This window comes from Homarus americanus, unplaced genomic scaffold (genome assembly GCF_018991925.1).
Source record: "Homarus americanus isolate GMGI-L3 unplaced genomic scaffold, GMGI_Hamer_2.0 scaffold22974, whole genome shotgun sequence".
Taxonomy (NCBI): Eukaryota; Metazoa; Arthropoda; class Malacostraca; order Decapoda; family Nephropidae; genus Homarus; species Homarus americanus.
The window spans coordinates 51,731-74,006 of record NW_024715545.1 but is presented as its reverse complement, the minus strand read 5'-3'; the positions used below and the strand labels follow the sequence as shown (position 1 = coordinate 74,006).

General features: G+C 48.9%; 1 protein-coding gene across 1 annotated transcript; it reads left to right on the top strand.

Annotated features, from left to right (window-relative positions):
* Positions 1 to 14,517: 14,517 nt before the first annotated feature.
* LOC121857863 lies at positions 14,518 to 15,622 on the top strand. The gene is made up of 2 exons (XM_042354119.1): positions 14,518 to 14,980; positions 15,314 to 15,622. The coding sequence occupies exons 1-2, from the start codon at positions 14,567 to 14,569 to the stop codon at positions 15,464 to 15,466; spliced, it is 567 nt and encodes a 188-aa protein (XP_042210053.1). The 5' UTR covers positions 14,518 to 14,566; the 3' UTR covers positions 15,467 to 15,622.
* Positions 15,623 to 22,276: the final 6,654 nt, after the last annotated feature.

Below are 22,276 nucleotides of genomic sequence, written 5' to 3'. Positions count from 1 at the left end.
TGTGTCTTGGTCTGAATATGCATCACTATCTTCCAATAATAATCTCTCTCTCCTCCCTCTCTCCCTCCTCTCTCCCTCCTCCTCCCTCACTCTCTCCTCCCTCTCTCTCCTCACTCTCCCTCTCTCCCTCTCTCCCTCACTCCCTCCTCTCTCCTCACAGGTTCGGCGCCTCCGTAGCCCAGCCAACACGTTCATCGTCAACCTAGCAGCCAGTGACCTCATGACCTCACTCCTTCACACTATGGCCGCTTACTCCTCCTATAGGCATCACTGGGCCTTTGGCAGGTTAGGTGAGTACTGTGTATGTATGTATGTGTGTATGTATGTATGTGTGTGTTATGTATGTGTGTATGTCTTCAAAATAATGTAATGTTTATATAATATAATATAAACACAACACACACACACACACACACACACACACACACACACACACACACACACACACACACACACACACACACACACACACACACACACACACACACACACACACACACACACACACACACACACACACACACCATAAAATAAAAATTAAACCATAAAAACTTCTCTTAAAAAATTGTGTTAAAATTCCTCGTCATATTTCATAAACTAACGCGTTAATAACCTGTTTAAAACATTGAGACTCAGGTCAAAGGTCACTGATCACAGGTCGAAGGTTAAATTAACATGTTAACTTACCTGTTGAAGCTGTCAGCACTGGATCAATTAACACCCTCTCACAGCTCACCTGAGAAAGAACAGATTATATTAACATAACTCAAAAACTACCATTCCAAATTATATAAAAGTTTGTGTACTTTTAAAACAATATATTTTGGATTAGTTTACAAAATTTCAATATAATCAATTAATTTAAAGTATAATAATTCATTGATCTATTTCAATAATTACCTCTGATAAAGTTATGTGGTGAATTTAATTCTATATATCCCTGTAAAATATAACCTGATTCTTTCACAACTTGGTAAGTATATAGACCAATAAGCTGAGAAATAATTAACAAAGTTTCATTAAATTTCACCTAAGGTCAGAATAGGTCAAAGGTCAACAAAAAATAATTCACATAGTTGTCTGTATTTTTGTTTATCAATATATCTCAGAAAATATTTAATAGATTCAATTAAAAGTTTACACACAGACAGACACATATTGTAAGAGAATATGAGCCAAATCTCACCCAAACCCACGGACTAATCTCGGGCTCAAAAGTACCACAACAAGGCATATCCCAGCAAGAGATTGTTGAGAATTGATTTTCTCCCTCTCCTCCTTCCTCCTCCTCCCCTCCTTCCCCCCCCTCCTCCTCCCTCTTCCTTCCCCCCCACCCTCCTTCCCCTTCCTCCCTCCTCCCCCCCTCCTCCCTCTTCCTTCCCCCCCCCTCCTTCCCCCCCCCTCCTCCACTCTTCCTTCCCCCCACCCACTCCTTCCCACCCTTCCTCCCTCTTCCTTCCCCCCCTCCTCTCCTCCTTCCCTCCTCCTCCCTCCTTCCCCCCCCTCCTCCCCACTCTTCCCTCCCCTCCTTCCACCCTTCCTCCCTCTTCCTTCCCCCCCTCCTCTCCTCCTTCCACCCCTTCCTCCCCTCCTTCCCCCCTCCTCCCCTCTTCCTTCCCCCTCCTCTCCTCCTTCCCCCTCCTCCCTCCCCCCCTCCTCCCTCTTCCTTCCCCACCCACTCCTTCCACCCTTCCTCCTCTTCCTTCCCCCCCTCCTCTCCTCCTTCCTCCTCCCTCCTTCCCCCCCTCCTCCCTCTTCCCCCCCCCCCTCCTTCCCTTCTCCACTCTTCTTCCCCCCCTCCTCTCCTCCTTCACCTTCCTCCTCCTTCCCCCCTCCTCCCTCTTCCTTCCCCCCCTCCTCTCCTCCCTTCCCCCCCCTCCTCCCTCCCCCCCCTCCTCCCTCTTCCTTCCCCCACCCCTCCTTCCACCTTCCTCCCCTCTCTTCCCCTTCCCCTCTCTCCTCCTTCCCTCCTCCTCCCTCCTTCCCCCCCCTCCTCCCCTCTTCCTTCCCCACCCTCCTTCCACCCTTCCTCCCTCTTCCTTCCCCCCCTCCTCTCCTCCTTCACCCTTCCTCCCCTCCTTCCCCCCCCCTCCTCCCACTCTTCCTTCCCCCCTCCTCTCACTCCTTCCCCCCCTCCTCTCCTCCCTTCCCCCACTCCTCCTCTTCCTTCCTCCTTCACCCCTTCCTCCTCTTCCTTCCCCCCCCTCCTCTCCTCCTTCCCCCCTTCCTCCACTCTTCCTTCCCCCCCCTCCTCCTCTTCCTTCCCCCACCCACCCTCCCCCCCCTCCCTCCTCTTCCTTCCCCACCCTCCTTCCCCCTTCCTCCCTCTTCCTTCCCCCTCCTCTCTCCTCCTTCCCTCCTCCTCCCTCCTTCCCCCCCTCCTCCCCTCTTCCTTCCCCCCCACCCCTCCCTTCACCCTTCCTCCCTCTTCCCTTCCCCCCCTCCTCTCACTCCTTCCCTCCTCCTCCCCTCCCTTCCCCCCCCTCCCACTCTTCCTTCCACCACTCCTTCACCCTTCCTCACTCTTCCTTCCCCCTCCTCCCTCTCCTTCCCCCCTCCTCCCCTCCTTCCACCCCTCCTCCTCTTCCTTCCCCACCCTCCTTCCCCCTTCCTCCCCCTCTTCCCCCCTCCTCTCCTCCTTCCCTTCCTCCTCCACTCTTCCCCCCCTCCTCCTCCTCCCCCCCCTCCTCCCCTCCTTCCTCCCTCCTCCTCCCCCCCCCCCCTCCTCCCTCTTCCTTCCCCACCTCCCCCCCCCCCCTCTCTCTCTCTTCCTTCCCCCACCCCTCCTTCCCCCTTCTCCCACTCTTCCTTCCCCCACCCCTCCTTCACCCTTCCTCCCTCTTCGCCCCCCCCTCTCTCCTCCTTCCTCTCTCCCTCTTCCTTCCCCCCACCCCTCCTTCCACCCTTCCTCCCTCTTCCTTCCCCCCCCCTCCTCTCCTCCTTCCCCCCTCCTCCCACTCTTCCTTCCCTCCTTCACCCTTCCTCCTCCTTCCCCCCCCCCCTCCTCCCCCTCCTTCCACCTTCCTCCCACTCTTCCTTCCCCCCTCCTCCTCCTCCTTCCCCCTCCTCCCTCCTTCCCCCACTCTTCCCCCACCTCCTTCCACCCTTCTCTCTTACTCTTATTCCCCTCCTTACCTCCTTCCTTCCCTCCACCAGGCTGTAGCTTCTTCTGGTCTCCTAGGGCTGGTCTCCATCGTTACCCTCTCCTGGATAGCGGTGGGAGCCTCGTGTCCTCCTGACATCATCCAGTTCCAGGTGGAATAACGGAGACGGCCAGGAAGGTAGGAGACAGAGAGAGATGAGAGAATTGTTATCATATGCTTTCTCTCTCTACCTCCCTCTCTCTGTCTCTCACCTCTCTCTCACTCTCCCTCTCTCTCTCCACACCCTCTCTCTCTGTCTCTCTCTCACCCTCTCTCTCTCTCACTCTCCCTCTCTCTCTCTCTCTCTCTCTCACTCTCTCTCTCTCTCTCACAGCTCATAGTGACCATCTGGCTCTACTGTTCAGCCCTCGCCCTGCCGCCGATCTTTGGCTGGAGTGCTTACGTTCCTGAAGGTGAGCAAAACGTTCACTACTGTGTACGTTCATGTAGGTGAGAGAAGTCCTTATGTACGTTCATGTAGGTGAGAGATGTTCTTATGTACGTTCCTTCAGGTGTAAAACCCAAGTTCGTTCCATTAGATACAAAAAAATCAATTTACGTTCCTTCAGGTGTAAAAAACCAATTACGTTCCATTAGATACAAAAAAATCAATTCACGTTCCTTCAGGTGTAAAAAAAGGTCAATTTACGTTCCTTCAGGCGTAAAAAGGTCAATTCACGTTCCTTCAGGTGTAAGAGTCAATACGTTCCTTCAGGAAATAGATGGTATTGTTCCTTCAGTGTGTAAAAAACCTATTACAATCTAATGTCTTTTTGAGAGCTAAAAGGTTGCCAAGACTACCAACCACAGACTATACTCCTCCTTAGGGCTACTGACATCGTGTTCCTGGGACTACATCACCCGGACGACTAGCAATAGAAGCTACTATGTGTATCTACTAGAGCTTCGTAGTCCCCGTAGCGGCTATTATATTCTGCTATTCGTGTATCCTAGTAGCCTTGTTTCAGCATTCAAGGCTTCTACTCTCTCATGGGTCGAGGTAAGTTTCCTTCAGCTCTGTTATACACTGGCTCTGTTATACACTGGCTCTGTTATACACTGGCTCTGTTATCGCTCTCTGTTATCCTTGCTCTGTTATACACTAGCTCTGTTATACACTGGCTCTGTTATACACTGGCTCTGTTATACACTGGCTCTGTTATACGCTGGCTCTGTTATACACTGGCTCTGTTATACACTGCTCTGTTATACACTGGCTCTGTTATACACTGGCTCTGTATACACTGTCTGTATACACACTGCTCTGTTATACACTGTCTGTATACACTGGCTCTGTTATACTGGCTCTGTTATACACTGGCTCTGTTATACACTGGCTCCTGTATACTGGCTCTTTGTCTGTTATACACTCTGTACACTGGAATACCGTTATGCGGCTGGCTCTGTTATACGCACGAACGGTATGCACTGAATCTGTTATGCACTGGCTCTGTTATATGCACACTGGCTCTGTTATACGCACTGTTATACACTGGTCTGTTATACGCAGAAATATGGTATCGCGCAAACTCTGTTATACGCTGGCTCTGTTATGTGAAACCTGTTATACACTGGCTCTGTTATACACTGAATCTGTTATGCACTGAAATACGGTATGCACTGAATACATTGTACTGCCTGTTATACACTGTCTGTTATACACTGAATCTGTTATGCACTGGCTCTGTTATGCACTGGTCTGTTATGCACTGGCTCTGTTATACACTGGCTCTGTTATCGTGAGCTCTGTTATACGCACATGTCTTTATCGCGAATCTGTGGCAGGCTCTTTATGCACTGACTCTGTTATGCGCTGGCTCTGTTATGCACTGAATCTGTTATGCACTGGCTCTGTTATCGCGCTGAGTATATGTTATGTACGAATCTGTTATCATATTTATACACTGGCTCTGTTATACACTGGCTCTGTTATACACTGGATATGTTATCGTGGGCTCTGTTATACGAATCTGTTATACGCTGAGAATATGTTCATACGCTGACTCTGTTATACGCACTGGCTCTGTTATCGCGAATCTGTTATGCACTGGTCTGTTATACACTGGATATTTATGCACTGGCTCTGTTATGCACTGGATCTGTTATCGTGAATCTGTTATACACTGGCTCTGTTATGCACTGGCTCTGTTACACTGACTCTGTTATACTGGTCTGTTATGCACTGAGCTCTGTTATGCACTGAATATGTTATCACTGGGCTCTGTTATACACTGAGCTCTGTTATGCACTGGCTCAGTATGCACTGAGCTCTGTTATGCACTGTATCCTGTTGCTGTCTGTTATGCACTGATCAGTATGCCTTAGTCTGTTATACACTGAAACCTGTTATACACTGAGCTCTGTTATACTGAACTCTGTTATACACTGGCTCTGTTATACACTGTCTGTTATACACTGGAATCTGTTATCACAGCTGGCTCTGTTATACACTGGCTCTGTTATACACACAGGCTCTGTATACACTGGCTCTGTTATACACTGCTCTGTTATACACTGTCTGTTATACACCAGCTCTGTGCTGGCTCTGTTATACACTGATACTGTTATACACTGGCTCTGTTATACACTGGCTCTGTTATGCACTGGCTCTTGTTATGCACTGGCTCTGTTATACACTGGCTCTGTTATACACTGGCTCTGTTATACACTGACTGTTATACACTGGCTCTGTTATCACGCTGGCTCTGTTATGCACTGGCACTTTATACGCTGATCTGTTATACACTGACTCTGTTATCACTGGCTCTGTTATGCACTGGCTCTGTTATGCGCACTGGCTCTGTTATGCGCCAGAATCAATATCACTGGTCTGTTATACACTGGCTCTGTTATACGCTGCGATCTGTTATGCACTGGCTCTGTTATGCACTGAATATGTTATGCACTGGCTCTGTTATACGCACGAATCTGTTATGCACTAGCCTGTTATGCGCTGTTATGGCCTATCGCCACTGAATTTATACGCTGGTCTGTTATGCGCTGGTCTGTTATACGCGGATCTGTTATGCACGGGCTCTGTTATGCACTGAATCCGGTTTATGCACTGGTCTGTTATACGCTGGTACTGTTATACACTGGCTCTGTTATACTGATCTGTTATACGCGAAATCTGTTATGCACTGGGCTCTGTTATGCACTGAACCTGTTATGCACCAATCTGTTATACACTGGCTCTGTTATACACTGGCTCTGTTATACACTGGCTCTGTTATACACTGACTCTGTTATGCACTGGCTCTGTTATACGCTGGCTCTGTTATACACTGGCTCGCATACGCTGTTATGACATGCGCACTGGTCTGATATACACTGGTCCTGTTATACACTGCCTGTATACACTGAAATCTGTTATACGCTAGGCTCTCTGTTATACACTGGCTCTGTTATACACTGGCTCTGTTAACCGCTGGCTCTGTTACACTACTGCTCTGTTATACACCGCTCTGTTACACCGGCTCTGTTACACACTGGCTCTGTTATACACCGGGCTCTGTTATACGCTGGCTCTGTTATACACTGGGCTCTGTTATACACTGGCTCTGTTATACACTGGCTCTGTTATACACTGGGCTCTGTTATACACTGGCTCTGTTATACACTCTCAGTTATACACTGGCTCTGTTATACACTGGCTCTGTTATACACTGCTCTTGTTATACACTGGTTTCTACACCTGGCTCTGTTATAACTGGCTCTGTTATACTGTTTAACTGGCTCTGTTATACACTGGCTCTGTTATACTGGCTCTGTTATACACTGGCTCTGTTATACTGGGCTTCTGTACACTGGCTCTGTTATACACTGGCTCTGTTACACTGCTCTGTTATACACTGGCTCTGTTATACACTGGCTCTGTTATCACTGGGCCTCTGTTATACACTGGCTCTGTTATACACTGGCCTGTTATACACTGGCTCTGTTATACACTGGCTCTGTTATACACTGGCCTCTGTTATACACTGGCTCTGTTATACACTGGCTCTGTTATACACTGGCTCTGTTATACTGCTCTGTTATACGCTGCTCTGTTATACACTGGCTCTGTTATACACTGGCTCTGTTATATACCTGGCTCTGTTATACACTGGCCTGCACACTGGCTCTGTTATACTCGGCTCTGTGCATACTGGCTCTGTTATACACTGGCTCTGTTATACACTGCTCTGGGTATACACTGGCTCTGTTATACCGGCTCTGTTATACACTGGCTCTGTTATACACTGCCTGTTATACACTGGCTCTGTTACACCGGCTCTGTTATACACTGGCCTGTTAAGCCACCTCGCCTGTTATACACCGGCTCCTGTCACTGCTCTGTTAGCACACCGGCTCTGTTATACGCTGGCTCTGTTACTGGCTCTGTTATACACTGGCTCTGTTATACGCGTCTGTTATACACTGGCTTGTTATACCGCTCTGTTATACACTGGCTCTGTTATACACTGCTCTGTTATACACTGGCTCTGTTATACACTGGCTCTGTTATACACTGCTCTGTTTGCGCTACTGCCTCTGTTAATACACTGGCTCTGCTATACACTGGCTCTGTTATACACTGGCTCTGTTATGTTACCTGGCTCTGTTATACACTGCTCTGTTATACACTGGCTCTGTTATACACTGGCTCTGTTGTACACTGGCTCTGTTTACACTGGCTCTGCTAGTAATCTGCTGCAATTCTGCCATACACCTTGCTATACACTCGGGCCTGCTAGTTACGTCGCTGGTATACTCTTGTTCATATACACCGTTTCTGCTGTTATACACTGGCTTTGTTATCAGGGTTTGTTATACACTGGCTCTGTTACACACTGGCCTCGTTACTCGCCTTAGGCGTTACCCGTACTGGCTCTGTTACACTGGCTCTGTTATACGCTGGCTCTGTTACCTGGCTCTGTTATACACCTGGCTCTGTTATACACTGCCTGTGTACTGGCTCTGCTGGCGGCTACTGCCTGTTATACCTGGCTCTGTTATACCGGGTCTGTTTACACTGGCTCTGTTGACACTGGCTCTGTTATGCTGGCTCTGCTGTATGCGCATGCGCCTCCTGTTATACTGGCTCTGTTATACACTGCTTGTTTACACTGTTATACTAATGGTATGCTGGCTTTGCTATACACTGGCTCTGTTATACACTGGCTCTGTTATACTGGCTCTGTTATACACTGCTCTGTTATACTGGCTCTGTATACACTGCTCTATACTGGCTCTATACACGCTCTGTTACACTACTGGCCGTATGCTGGCTCTGTTATACACTGGCCGCATACTGCTCTGTTATACACCGGCTCTGTTATACACTCTGCTACACTGCCATACACCTGGCTCTGTTACACCACTGGCTCTGTTATACACTGGCTCTGCTATACGCTGGGCTCTGCATGCTACTGGCTCTGTTATACGCTGGCTCTGTTATACACTGCTCTGCTATGCCACTGGCTCTGTTGTACACTGCTCTGTTATACACTGGCTCTGTTATACACTGGCTCTGTTATACCGGCTCTGCTATCACACTGGCTCTGCTATACACTGGCTCTGTTATACACTGGCTCTTGCTATGCCGCCGGGCTCTGTTATACACTGCTCTGTTATACACTGGCTCTGTTATACACTGGCTCTGTTATGCCACTGGCTCTGTTATACACCTCTGTTATACACTGGCCTGTTACTAACTGGCTCTGTTATACACTGGCTCTGTTATACCGGCTCTGTTATACACTGGCTCCTGTTATACACTGGCTCTGTTTACACTGGCTCTGTTACTTCGCTTGTTATACTGCTTGCAGGCATTGTTTTATACTGGCTCTGTTACTGGTTTACACTGGCTCTGTTATACTGGCTCTTACACTGGCTCTGCTACACTGGCTCTGTTATACACTGGCTCTGTTATACACTGGGCTCTGTTATAGGCTCTGTTATACACTGGCTCTGTTATACACTGGCTCTGTTATACACTGGCTCTGCTATACGCTGGCTCTGTTATACACTGGCTCTGTTATGCACCGCTTGCTGTACACTGCCTGTTACACCTGGCTCTGTTATACACTGCCTGCAGTTACTGGTTCTGTTCAGGCTCTGTTTATATACTGTTTGTTATACACTGGCTCTGCACTACTGCGCTTGCTACTGGCTCTGTTATACACTGCCGCTTGTTATACACTGGCTCGTTATACACTGCTCTGTTATACTGGCTCTGTTAGTGCCTGCCTGTTATACCGGCTCTGTTATACACTGGCTCTGTTATACACTGGCTCTGTCACCTGGCTCTGTTATACACTGGCTCTGTTATACGCTGGCTCTGTTATACACTGGCTCTGTTATACACTGGCCCTGTTATGCCACTGGCTCTGTTATACACTGGCTCTGTTATACACTGGCCTCTGTATACACTGCTCTGTTACACGGCTCTGTTATACTGGCTCTGTTATACACTGCTCTGTTATACACTGGCTCTGTTATACCTGCTCTGTTATACACTCGGGCTCTGTTATACACTGGCTCTGCTATACCTGGCTCTGTTATACCGCTCTGTTATACACTGGCTCTGTTATACACTGGCTCTGTTATACACTGGCTCTGTTATACACTGGCTCTGTTATACACTGGCTCTGTATACACTGCCTGCTATCACGGCCTGTTATACACTGGCTCTGTTATACACTGGCTCTGTTATACACTGGCCTCCTATACACTGGCTCTGTTATACACTGGCTCTGTTATACACCTGGCTCTGTTATACACTGGTTTGTTATACACTGGCTCTGTTATACACTGGCTCTGTTATACACTGGCTCTGTTATACTGGCTCTGTTATACTGCTCTGTTATACACTGTTTGTTAAGCACTGCTCTGTTGCTACTGGCTCTGTTATACACTGGCTCTGTTATACACTGGGCTCTGTTAACACTGGCTCTGTTATCACTGGCTCTGTTATACACTGGCTCTGTTATACACTGCTCTGTTATACACTGCTCTGTTATACACTGGCTCTGTTATACACTGGCTCTTGCTACCACTGGCTCTGTTATACACTGGCTCTGTTATACACTGGCCTGTTATACACTGGCTCTGTTATACACCTGGCTTTGCAGGTACTGGTTTAAGTATATTCAGTTTCTGCGGCGCTCTCTGTTATACACTGGGTCTGCTCACTGGCTCGTTATACACTGCTCTGCATACCGCTTTGCAGGCTCTGCAGGCTCTGTTTGCACGGCTTGTTATACGCTGGCTTTGTTACTACTGCTCTGGCGCTACTGGCTCTGTTACGCACTGGCTCTGTTGCTACTGCTCTGTTATACACTGGCTCTGTTATACACTGGCTCTGTTATACTGCCTGTTATACACTGGCTCTGTTATACACTGGCTCTGTTATACACTGCTCTGTTATACTGGCCTGGCACACCTGTTATACACTGGCCTGTTATGCACTTATATATTATGCTCTGTGCTATACTGCCATTTGTTATACACTGGCTCTGTTACACTGCTCTGTTACATGCTGGCTCTGTTATACACTGGCTCTGTTATACACTGGCTCTGTTATACACTGGCTCTGTTATACACTGGCTCTGTTATACACTGTCTGTTATACACTGGCTCTGTTATACACTGTCTGTATACACTGCTCTGTTATACACTGGCTCTGTTATACACTGGCTCTATTGCTGGCTCTGTATACACTGGCTCTGTTATACACTGTCTGTTATACACTCTCTGTTATACACTGGCTCTGTTATCTGGCTCTGTTATACCTAGCTCTGTCTTGGCTCTGTTATACACTGTGTTATACACACTGGCTCTGTTATCACTGGCTCTGTTATACACTGGCTCGCATTACACTGGTCTGTTATACACTGGCCTGTTGTTATACTGGCTCTGTTATACACTGACCTTGTTATACACTGACTCTGTTATGCTGGATCTGTTATACACTGGCGTCTGTTATACTGGCTCTGTTATACACTGGCTCTGTTATGCACGCACTGGCTGTTATACGCTGGCTCTGTTATACACTGGCTCTGTTATACACTGGCCCCTGTATACACTGGCTCTGTTATACACTGATTTGACGCTGTCTATTTACTCTGCTCTGCTTATACACTGGCTCTGTTATACACTGACTCCGTTATACACTGGCTCTGTTATACGCTGACATCTGTTATCACGCTGGCTCTGTTATACACCTGGCTCTGTTATACACTGTCTGTTATACACTGGCTCTGTTATACACTGGCTCTGTTATACACTGGCTCTGTTATACACGGCATATTTATACACTGGCTCTGTTATACACTGGCTCTGTTATACTTGGCTCTGTTATACACTGGCTATTTATGCACGCTCTGTTATACACTGGCTCTGTTATACACTGGCTCTGTATACTGGCTCTGTTATACACTGGCTCTGTTATACACACAGCTCTGTATACACTGGCTCTGTATACACTGGCTCTGTTATACTGGCTCTGTTATACACTGGCTCTGTTATACACTGGCTCTGTTATACACTGGCTCTGTTACCTGTATACACTGCTCTGTTATACACTGGCTCTGTTATACACTGGCTCTGTTATACACTGTCTGTTATACACTGTCTGTTATACACACGGCTCTGTTATACACTGGTCTGTTATACACTGGCTCTGTTATACACTGGCTCTGTTATACACTGGCTCTGTTATACACTGGCTCTGTTATACACTGGCTCTGTTATACACTGGCTCTGTTATACACTGGCTCTGTTATACACTGGCTCTGTTATACACTGGCTCTGTTATACACTGGCCTGTTATACTGCTGTTATAGACTGGCTCTGTTATACACTGGCTCGCTATACACTGCTGCTCTGTTATACACTGGCTCTGTTATACACTGGCTCTGTTATGCCACTGGCTCTGTTATACGCACAGCGGTATACGCACGCTCTGTTATACGCTGGCCTGTTATACACTGCCTGTTATGCACTGGCACTGTTATACACTGGCTCTGTTATACGCACGCTCTGTTATACCACCCTACACTGGCTCTGTTATACACGGCTCTGTTATACACTGGCTCTGTTATCACTGGCTCTGTTATACACTGGCTCTGTTATACACTGGCTCTGTTATACACTGGCTCTGTTATACTGAATCTGTTATACACTGGCTCTGTTATACACTGGCCTGTTATACACTGGCTCTCTGTTATACACTGGCTCTATATTCACTGACTCTGTTATACACTGGCTCTGTTATACACTGGATCAGTATACACTGGCTCTGTTATACACTGGCTCTGTTATACGCTGGCTCTGTTATACACTGGCTCTGTTACACTGGCTCTGTTATACACTGACCCCTGTACATACACTGGCTCTGTTATACACTGGCTCTGTTATACGCTGGCTCTGTATACACTGGCTCTTTATACTCTCGCTCTGTTATACTCTGTTATACACTGGCTCTGTTATACACTGGCTCTGTTATACCTGGCTCTGTTATACACTGGCTCTGTTATACACTGGCTCTGTTATACACTGGCTCTGTTATACACTGGCTCTGTTATACACTGGCTCTTTATACACTGGCTCTGTTGGCTCTGTTATACACTGGCTCTGTTATACACTGTCTGTTATGCCTGGCTCTGTTATACACTGGCTCTGTTATACACTGGCTCTGTATACACTGGCTCTGTTATACACTGGCTCTGTTATACACTGGCTCTGTTATACACTGTCTGTATACACTGGCTCTGTATACACTGGCTCTGTTATACACTCGGCTCTGTATACACTGTTATGCATTATACACTGACCTGTGTTACTGGCTCTGTTATATGTTATATTTATACAGGCTCTGTTATACACTGGCTCTGTTATACACTGGATTTTACATACGCTGATATACGTATGCAGGCTCTTATACACTGGCTCTGTTATGCACTGGCCTGTTATACACTGACTCTGTTATACACTGGCTCTGTTATACACTGGCTCTGTTATACACTGGCTCTGTTATACGCTGGCTCTGTTATACACTGGCTCTGTTATACACTGGCTCTCTGTTATACTCAACTGTTATACACTGACCTGTTATACACTGGCTCTGTTATGCTGGCTCTGTTATACATGTTATATTATGCACTGGCTCGTTATACACTGGGCTCTGTTATACACTGGATCTGTTATACGCGAGCTCTGTTGCACAATAGTTCATGCACTGGTCTGTTATACACTGGTCTGTTATACACGAATCTGTTATCGCGGCTTCTGTTATACACGGCTCTGTTATACGCGGCTCTGTATACACTGTGCGCATACCACCGTCTGTTATACACGCTCTGTATACACTGGTCTGTTATACAAACTCTGTTATCACTGGCTCTGTTATACGATCTGGTTCTCTGTATACACTGGCTCTGTTATGCACGAATACCGGTATACACTGACTCTGTTATGCACGAAATATGTTATGCACTGGCTCTGTTAATGCACTGGTCTGTATACACTGGCTCTGTTATACACGCTCTGTTATACACTGCTGTTATGCTTATACGCCATCGGTTACTGGCTCTGTTATACCTCTGTTTATACTGGCTCTGTTACGCTGCTGTTATACACTGGCTCTGTTATACACTGGCTCTGTTATACACTGGCTCTGTTATACGCTGGCTCTGTTATACACTGGCTCTGTTATACTGGCTCTGTATACACTGGCTCTGTATACACTGGCTCTGTTATACACTGGCTCTGTTATACACTGGCTCTGTTATACACTGGCTCTGTTATACACTGGCTCTGTATACACTGGCTCTGTTATACACTGGCTCTGTTATACACTGGCTCTGTTATACACTGGCTCTGTTATACACTGGCTCTGTTATACATGGTCTCACACACACACACCTCTTGTCTCCTCAGATCCAAGACATCACGAAGGAATGATCTCAGGACAGCTCAGATGGTGCTGACTCTAATTCTCCTTTTTATAAGCTGGAGTCCCTACGCTACCATCAGCTTAGTGGGACAGTTTGGTGATGTCTCTGTGCTGACTCCGTGGGTAACATCTCTCCCTGCTGTTTTGCTAAAGCTTCTGTTATCTATAATCCAATTGTATATGGTTTAAGTCATCCGCATTTTCGTTCGTCATTGCAACATTTATTCTCAAGCGTTGCAACGAGTCAGCAACAGATGCAGTATAAGCCATCAACTGCAGTTAGACATGTATCGGTCAATTCAGTCTTAGAATTACAGGATGAATCGCCTTGTTATGACTTGCACTCGGATGTGACACCATTACCTGAGACTACCCGGATTTGGTACTACACCGCTAACACAACTCGGAATAACTTCAATAGCAGCTATTACGGGTAATGGCGTATCTTGTGACTGTCTATGGCCAGACGCCATAACCTTGTCTAATGGTGACAGTGCCAATTTCTCTGAACCTGACCTCCTCCGCCACGACGATAGGATCATCCCGGCTCATTTCATCACCTACTTGGCGTACCACAGGGAAAAGCGCAGGTTCCTCCGCTCAACCCTCTTCTGTTCTGAGTCGTCCTTGGAGATATGAACGTCGAGGAACACATCAGAGGAACCCCCGTCAAGTATATCTCGGTGGAGGAGGAGGTCTAATGCCCTCTACTCCAAACTGCGTCCTTAAGCAAACAGGACCTGGCACTTGGGATCACCTGGCATTATTGGCACCTTCATTGCCTCTACATAATGACTCGGCTAATGCCTCCGTAGATTCGGCCTCCCCAGACCCCCAGAGATCTTCGCTGTCCACCAATTATTGTAGGAGTCCAAGAATGTCCCTCTCCAAGCTAAGTGTGAGTATAAATAACCCCAGAGAAACCCCCAGAGAACCCCCCAGAGAAACCCTCCAGAGAAACCCCCCAGAGAAACCCCCAGAGAACCCCCCCCAAGAGAAACCCCCGGAGAAATTCCCCTCCCGTCAACCAAACAAAACCCCTGTTAACCCCAGAAAACCCCTGTCATCCTTACAGAACCCCGTCAATCCCCAGAAAAACCTCTTCCCCGACAACCCCAGAGATTCACACGTGTTTTAAATACACTACAGATGTTATGTAGGTATATTACAGGTACCTAAAACCCATTACAAGTGTCCAGGTACTAACACAGATGTTCCACGTGTATTACAGATGTCCAGGAGTCACCGTCACAACAACTGCTGTCAGTGTGCAGCTGGGGACTTGGCTCAAACAGTAACAGTTGCCACCATCAACAACAGACGCAGATCATCAACTATACACCTGTGTCTTAGGGGAAACTTACACCAGTTTAATGATGTGTAGGACAGGTGTTTATCATCCTACACCTGTTTAATGATGCGTAGGACAGGTGTTTATCATCCTACACCTGTTTAATGAGGTTTAGGACAGGTGTTTATCATCCTACACCTGTTTAATGATGTGTAGGACAGGTGTTTATCATCCTACACCTGTTTAATGAGGTTTTTAGGACAGGTGTTTATCATCCTACACCTGTTTAATGAGGGTTTAGGACAGGTGTTTAATCATCACCACCTGTTTGTTGGTAGTGTATAGGACAGGTGTGTAAACAACGTAACTATACGGTGTCTAAACAAGTGTAACTATACAGGTGTGTAAACAAGTGTAACTATACAGGTGTGTAAGCAAAGTGTAACTATATATATACAGGTGTGTAGGCAAGTGTAACTATACAGGTGTGTAGGCAAGTGTAACTATACAGGTGTGTAGGCAAATGTAACTATACAGGTGTGTGGCAAACGTAACTGTACAGGTGTGTAGGCAAGTGTAACTATACAGGTGTGTAAGCAAGTGTAACTATACAGGTGTGTAGGCAAGTGTAACTATACAGGTGTGTAGGCAAGTGTAACTATACAGGTGTGTAAACAAACGTAACTATACAGGTGTGTAGGCAAGTGTAACTGTACAGGTATGTAAACAAACATGACTGTACAGGTGTGGTGGATGTGTCTCTGTGTGGTGGATGTGTTACCACCTTCCCTAGCAACGGAACCAAGACCGGCGACTTTCTCGGGTTTGACCAACATGACTCATAGAGGACTCACGGCTGCTGGGTATATAAGCTCTGTCAGTCCGGTCTCTCTTCTTGAACAAGCAACACCTCCTCCTCCTCCACCTGCCTGGCGGCCCCTCGCCTCTCCTCCACCTGCCTGGCGGTCCCCCCCCCCGCCCCCAGTCGCCGCACCCACCAGCTGTCCTTCTGACCTTCCTCACCAACCAGCTCTCATTCTGGCCCATCTTCCTGAACAAGCAACACCTCCTCCTCCTCCACCTGCCTGGCGCCCTCACCTCCTCCACCTGCCTGGCGGTCCTCACCTTCCTCCACCTGCCTGCGGTCCTCGCTCCCGCCAGCGAGCATGGCGACCCACCAGCTGTCCTTCTGACCTTCCTCACCAACCAGCTCTCATTCTGGCCCATCTTCCTGAACAACGCAACACCTCCAGCAAGCTCCTCGCTGTCCAGCTTTCATTCAACCAGGAGGCCAGCAACAGGCAACATCTTCTCTAACGAAGCTCCTGCACATCTCCCTCCTTCAACACGCTACTCACCGAACGTCTCCACTGAGCAGCTCCTCACCACACGGCACCTCCAGCACCAGACTGTCTATCATATAACTTATATTATACAAGAAAACCACCTTAGAGTTTCCATCCATCCTGAGTGCTAGACAACATTAATACCAAATATCATCATTAACTCGAATACGCTGGATAGCTTCAAACACACTGTAGGTTAGTCAAGTGTTAGGCCAGGCTAGTGCCAGTGCTGTGCCAGTGCCAGGCCAGTGCCAGGCCAGGTCAGCGCCAGTGCCAGGCCGCGCCATGCCAGGTCAGTGCCAGTGCCAGTCAGTGCCAGGCCAGCGCCAGGCCAGCGCTGGTCAGCGCCAGGCCAGGCCAGTGCCAGGCCAGGCCAGCGCCAGCGCCAGGTCAGCGCCAGGCCAGCGCCAGGTCAGTGCCAGTGCCAGGCCAGTGCCAGGCCAGCGCCAGGTCAGTGCGCAGCGCCAGTGCTGTGTCAGGCCAGTGCCAGGCCAGTGCTTGGTCAGCGCCAGGCCAGTGCCAGGTCAGCGCCAGGCCAGCGCCAGGCCAGCGCAGTGCTGTGTCAGCGCCAGGCCAGTGCCAGGCCAGCGCCAGGCCAGTGCCAGTGCCAGGCCAGTGCCAGGCCAGTGCCAGGCCAGTGGCCAGGTTAGTAGTGCCAGGTCAGTGCCAGGTCAGTGCCAGGCTGTGTGCTGGTGCAGCGCCAGGCCAGCGCAGGCCAGCACAGTGCCAGGCCAGCGCCAGGCCAGGCCAGCGTTGCGTCAGGCCAGCGCCAGCGCCAGGCCAGTGCCAGGCCAGCGCCAGGCCAGTGCCGCGCCAGGTCAGCGCCAGGCCAGGCCAGTGCCAGTGCCAGGCCAGTGCCAGTGCCAGGCCGCGCCGCCAGTGCCAGGCCAGCGTTGGTGTCAGCGCCAGTGCCAGGCCAGTGCCAGGCCAGTGCCAGTGCCAGGTCAGGCCAGCCAGCGCTGCGGCCAGGCCAGTGCCAGGCCAGCGCCAGGCCAGCGCCAGGCCAGCGCCAGGCCAGTGCCAGGCCAGCGCCAGTGCCAGGCCAGTGCCAGGCCAGTGCCAGGCCAGTGCCAGTGCCAGGCCAGTTGTGCCAGTGCCAGTGTTAGGTTAGTGTTAGGTTAGTGTTAGTGTTAGGTTAGTGTTAGGTTAGTGTTGGGTTAGTGTTGGTGTTAGGTTGGTGTTGGGTTGGTGTTGTTGTGGTTGGTGTTAGGTTAGTGTTAGTGTTGGGTTGGTGTTAGGTTGGTGTTGGGTTAGTGTTGGTGTTGGTTAGTGTTGAGTTGGTGTTGGGTTGAGTGTTGGGTTGGTGTTGGTGTTGGGTTAGTGTTGGGTTGGTGTTGGGTTAGTGTTGGGTTAGTGTTAGGTTGGTGTTGGTTTGGGTTAGTGTTGGGTTAGTGTTAGTGTTGGGTTGTGTTGGTGTTAGGTTGAGGTTAGTGTTAGGTTGGTGTTGGTTGGTGTTGGATGTGTTAGGTTAGTGTTAGTGTTAGGTTAGTGTTGGGTTAGTGTTGGTGGGTTAGTGTTGGGTTAGTGTTAGTGTTAGGTTAGTGTTGGGTTGGTGTTGGGTTGGTGTTAGGTTGGTGTTGGGTTGAGTGTTAGGTTGGTGTTGGGTTAGTGTTGGTGAGGTTAGTGTTAGGTTGGTGTTGGAGTGTTAGGTTGAGTGTTGGGTTGGTGTTGGTGTTAGGTTGGTGTTAGGTTGGTGTTAGGTTGGTGTTGGTGTTAGGTTAGTGTTAGTGTTGGGGTTAGTGTTAGGTTGGTGTTGGTTAGTGTTTAGGTTGGTGTTGGGTGTTGGTGTTGGGTTAGTGTTGGGTTGGTGTTAGGTTGGTGTTGGGTTGAGTGTTGGGTTGGTGTTAGGTTAGTGTTGGTGTTGGGTTGGTGTTGGTTGGTGTTGGGTTAGTGTTGAGTGTTAGGTTAGTGTTGGGTTAGTGTTTGGTGGTGAGTTGGTGTTAGGTTGAGTGTTGGTTTGGGTTAGTGTTAGGTTGAGTGTTGGGTTAGTGTTGGTGTTAGGTTGGTGTTAGGTTAGTGTTGGGTTGGTGTTAGGTTGGTGTTGAGTGTTAGGTTAGTGTTGGGTTGGTATTTTAGGTTGAGTGTTAGGTTGAGTGTTAGTGTTGGGTTGGTGTTGGAGTTGGTAGTGTTGGGTTGGTGTTGGGTTGGTGTTGGTGTTGGGTTGGTGTTGGGTTGAGTGTTGGGTTGGTGTTAGGTTGGTGTTGAGTGTTGGGTTGGTGTTGGGTTGGTGTTGGTGTTAGGTTGGTGTTAGGTTGGTGTTAGGTTAGTGTTAGGTTAGTGTTAGTGTTGGGTTGGTGTTGGTGTTGGTGTTGGTGTTAGGTTAGTGTTAGTGTTGGTGTTAGTGTTAGTGTTGGGTTAGTGTTGGTGTTAGGTTGGTGTTAGGTTTAGTGTTAGGTTAGTGTTAGGTTAGTGTTAATTATTGGGTTGGTGTTAGTGTTGGTGTTAGGTTAGTGTTGGTGTTGGTGGTGTTAGGTTGGTGTTAGTGTTAGGTTAGTGTTAGTGTTGAGTGTTAGTGTTAGGTTAGTGTTGGTGTTAGTGTTAGGTTGGTGTTAGGTTGGTGTTAGGTTGGATGCTCATATGAGCAATAGGGGCTGGGTGGACTGCCCAGTATGGGTCAATAGACCCGCTGCAGTTTCCTCCATTCTATGTTCTTAATAATGACAACAAACTCCCTTCCTTCCCCACCTCACTAGAGACGACAGACTCCTACCCTCCCTACCCTCCTTCCTCCCCTACCTCCCTTCCTTCCCTACCTCCTTCCTTCCCTACCCTCCCAGTGGCGTAGCTAGAGTGTGTGCCGCCTGGGCACTCGAATTCTCCCCCCCCCGTGGCTGTCTGGGTGGCTTTCGTCTGGGTGGCTTTGTCTGGGGGCTTTTGTCTCAGGGGCTTTTGTCTGGGTGGCTTTTGTCTGGGGGCTTTTGTCTGGGTGGCTTTTGTCTGGGGGCTTTTTTCTGGGTGGCTTTTGTCTGGGTGGCTTTGTCTGGGGGCTTTTGTCTGGGGGCTTTTGTCTGGGTGGCTTTCGTCTGGGTGGCTTTTGTCTGGGTGGCTTTCGTCTGGGTGGCTTTTTTTGGGTGGCTTTCGTCTGGGTGGCTTTTGTCTGGGTGGCTGTCTGGGTGGCTTTCGTCTGGGTGGCTTTTGTCTGGGTGGCTTTCGTCTGGGTGGCTTTTGTCTGGGGGCTTTTGTCTGGGTGGCTTTGTCTGGGGGCTTTTGTCTGGGTGGCTTTTGTCTGGGGCGCTTTATCTGGGGCTTTTGTCTGGGTGGCTTTTTGTCTGGGTGGCTTTTGTCTGGGGGCTTTTGTCTGGGGGCTTTTGTCTGGGTGGCTTTTTGTCTGGGTGGCTTTTGTCTGGTGGCTTTTGTCTGGGGGGCTTTTTGTCTGGGGGCTTTATCTGGGGGCTTTTATCTGGGGGGCTTTGTCTGGGGGCTTTGTCTGGGGGGCTTTTGTCTGGGGCTTTTTGTCTGGGGGCTTTTTCTCTGGGGGCTTTTGTCTGGTGGCTTTTTGTCTGGGGTGTCTGGGGGGCTTTTTATCTGGGGGGGCTTTTATCTGGGGGGCTTTTGTCTGGGGGCTTTGTCTGGGTGGCTTTTGTCTGGGGGGCTTTGTGCGGGGCTTTGTCTGGGTGGCTTTGTCTGGGGGCTTTTGTCTGGGTGGCTTTGTCTGGGGGGCTTTTTGTCTGGGTGGCTTTTCGTCTGGGGCTTTTGTCTGGGGGCTTTTTGTCTGGGGGCTTTTGTCTGGGGGCTTTTTGTCTGGGGGCTTTTATCTGGGGCTTTTATCTGGGGGGCTTTGTCTCTGGGGGCTTTGTCTGGGGGCTTTTATCTGGGGGCTTTTTGTCTGGGGGCTTTTTGTCTGGGGGGCTTTTGTCTGGGGGCTTTGTCTGGGGGCTTTTGTCTGGGGCTTTTATCTGGGGGGCTTTTATCTGGGGGCTTTTGTCTGGGGGCTTTTTGTCTGGGTGGCTTTGTCTGGGGGCTTTTGTCTGGGGGGCTTTTGTCTGGGTGGCTTTTGTCTGGGGGGCTTTTTGTCTGGGTGGCTTTGTCTGGGGGCTTTTATCTGGGGGCTTTTATCTGGGGGCTTTTGTCTGGGTGGCTTTTGTCTGGGGGCTTTTTATCTGGGTGGCTTTGTCTGGGGGCTTTGTCTGGGTGGCTTTTGTCTGGGTGGCTTTCGTCTGGGGGGCTTTCGTCTGGGGGCTTTTGTCTGGGGGCTTTTATCTGGGGGCTTTTATCTGGGGGCTTTATCTGGGTGGCTTTGTCTGGGTGGCTTTCGTCTGTACCCCAGTGAGGATAGTGTCTTAGCAATGCTGTGAAACCAAATCTTAATATTTAATCTCAGTTCCGCAGCAAAAGTCACATCAATATTTTTTTAAACCAATACTTTAATATTTCTTACTTATAGTCTTATGTCTTCCAGAGAACATAAAGGTCGTCTAGCCTTCCCTCGTCTTGTTACGATGGAGACTTGTGCAGAACTGTAGTGAATTGCTTGTTAACTGGTGAATTGCTTGTTAACTGGTGAATTGGTCGGCTGTACATGAACTGATATGACCCGAGACTGCATGGTTTTGTAGCTACTGGAGACGTTAATCCTTCCCTCCCTACCTCCCTTACCTCCCTTACCACCCTTCCCTCCCTTCCCTCCCTACCCTCCTTCCCTTCCTTCCTCCCTCCTACACCCTTCCTCCCTACCTCCCTACCCTCCTTCCTCCTACCCTCCTTCCTCCTACCCTCTACCCCTCCCTCCTCCCTTCCCTCCCTACCCACCCTTCCCTCCCTACCCTCCCCTACCCTCCTTCCCTACCCTCCTACCCTCCCTTCCCTCCCTACCCTCCTTCCCTACCCTCCTCCCTTCCCTCCCTACCCACTCTCCTCCACCCTCCCCTACCCACCCTCCCTACCCTCTCCTTCCCTCCCCTACCCTCCCTACCCTCCTTCCCTCCCCCCTCCCCCACCCTCCTACCCACCCTACCCTCCCTTCCCTCCCTCCTTCTCCCTTCCCTCCCTTCCCCACCCTTCCCTCCTTCCTCCCTACCTCCCTTCCTCCCCTACTACCCCTCCCTTCCCTCCCTACCCTCCTTCCCCTCCACCCCCTTCCCTCCCCTACCCACCCCTACCCCTCCCCACCCTACCCTCCTTACCCCACCCCTACCCTCCCTTACCCACCTCACTAGACGCTGCTCCCTGGTGGCCTTTCCATTGCCTCACTTCTTTCACTTATTTCAATAACTTCTAAGTCATTTATCCACATAATTTTCCACTCAAAAGTTGAATTAATCATTAGGGTCGTTAATTATCACAGGGAATTAGTCTTACAAGCACTATAGAGTCGATAATTAAGATAAATAGACAATAATCACTCCGGTCACCGTCAAGCAGAAGACAGTGTGTTCAAGAGTTCCCGGGGTAACACCTTTAGTCTTTACAAATTAATTAATATTATAACTTTTTTTCTCCTTTAAATTAATAAAAATAAATAATAAACTATAATAATTTAGTTTTGTTTAATTTAGTTGATATTATTAGTTAATTTTTAGTAGATTAATTATTTATTACCTATACATCTTTCAAAAGT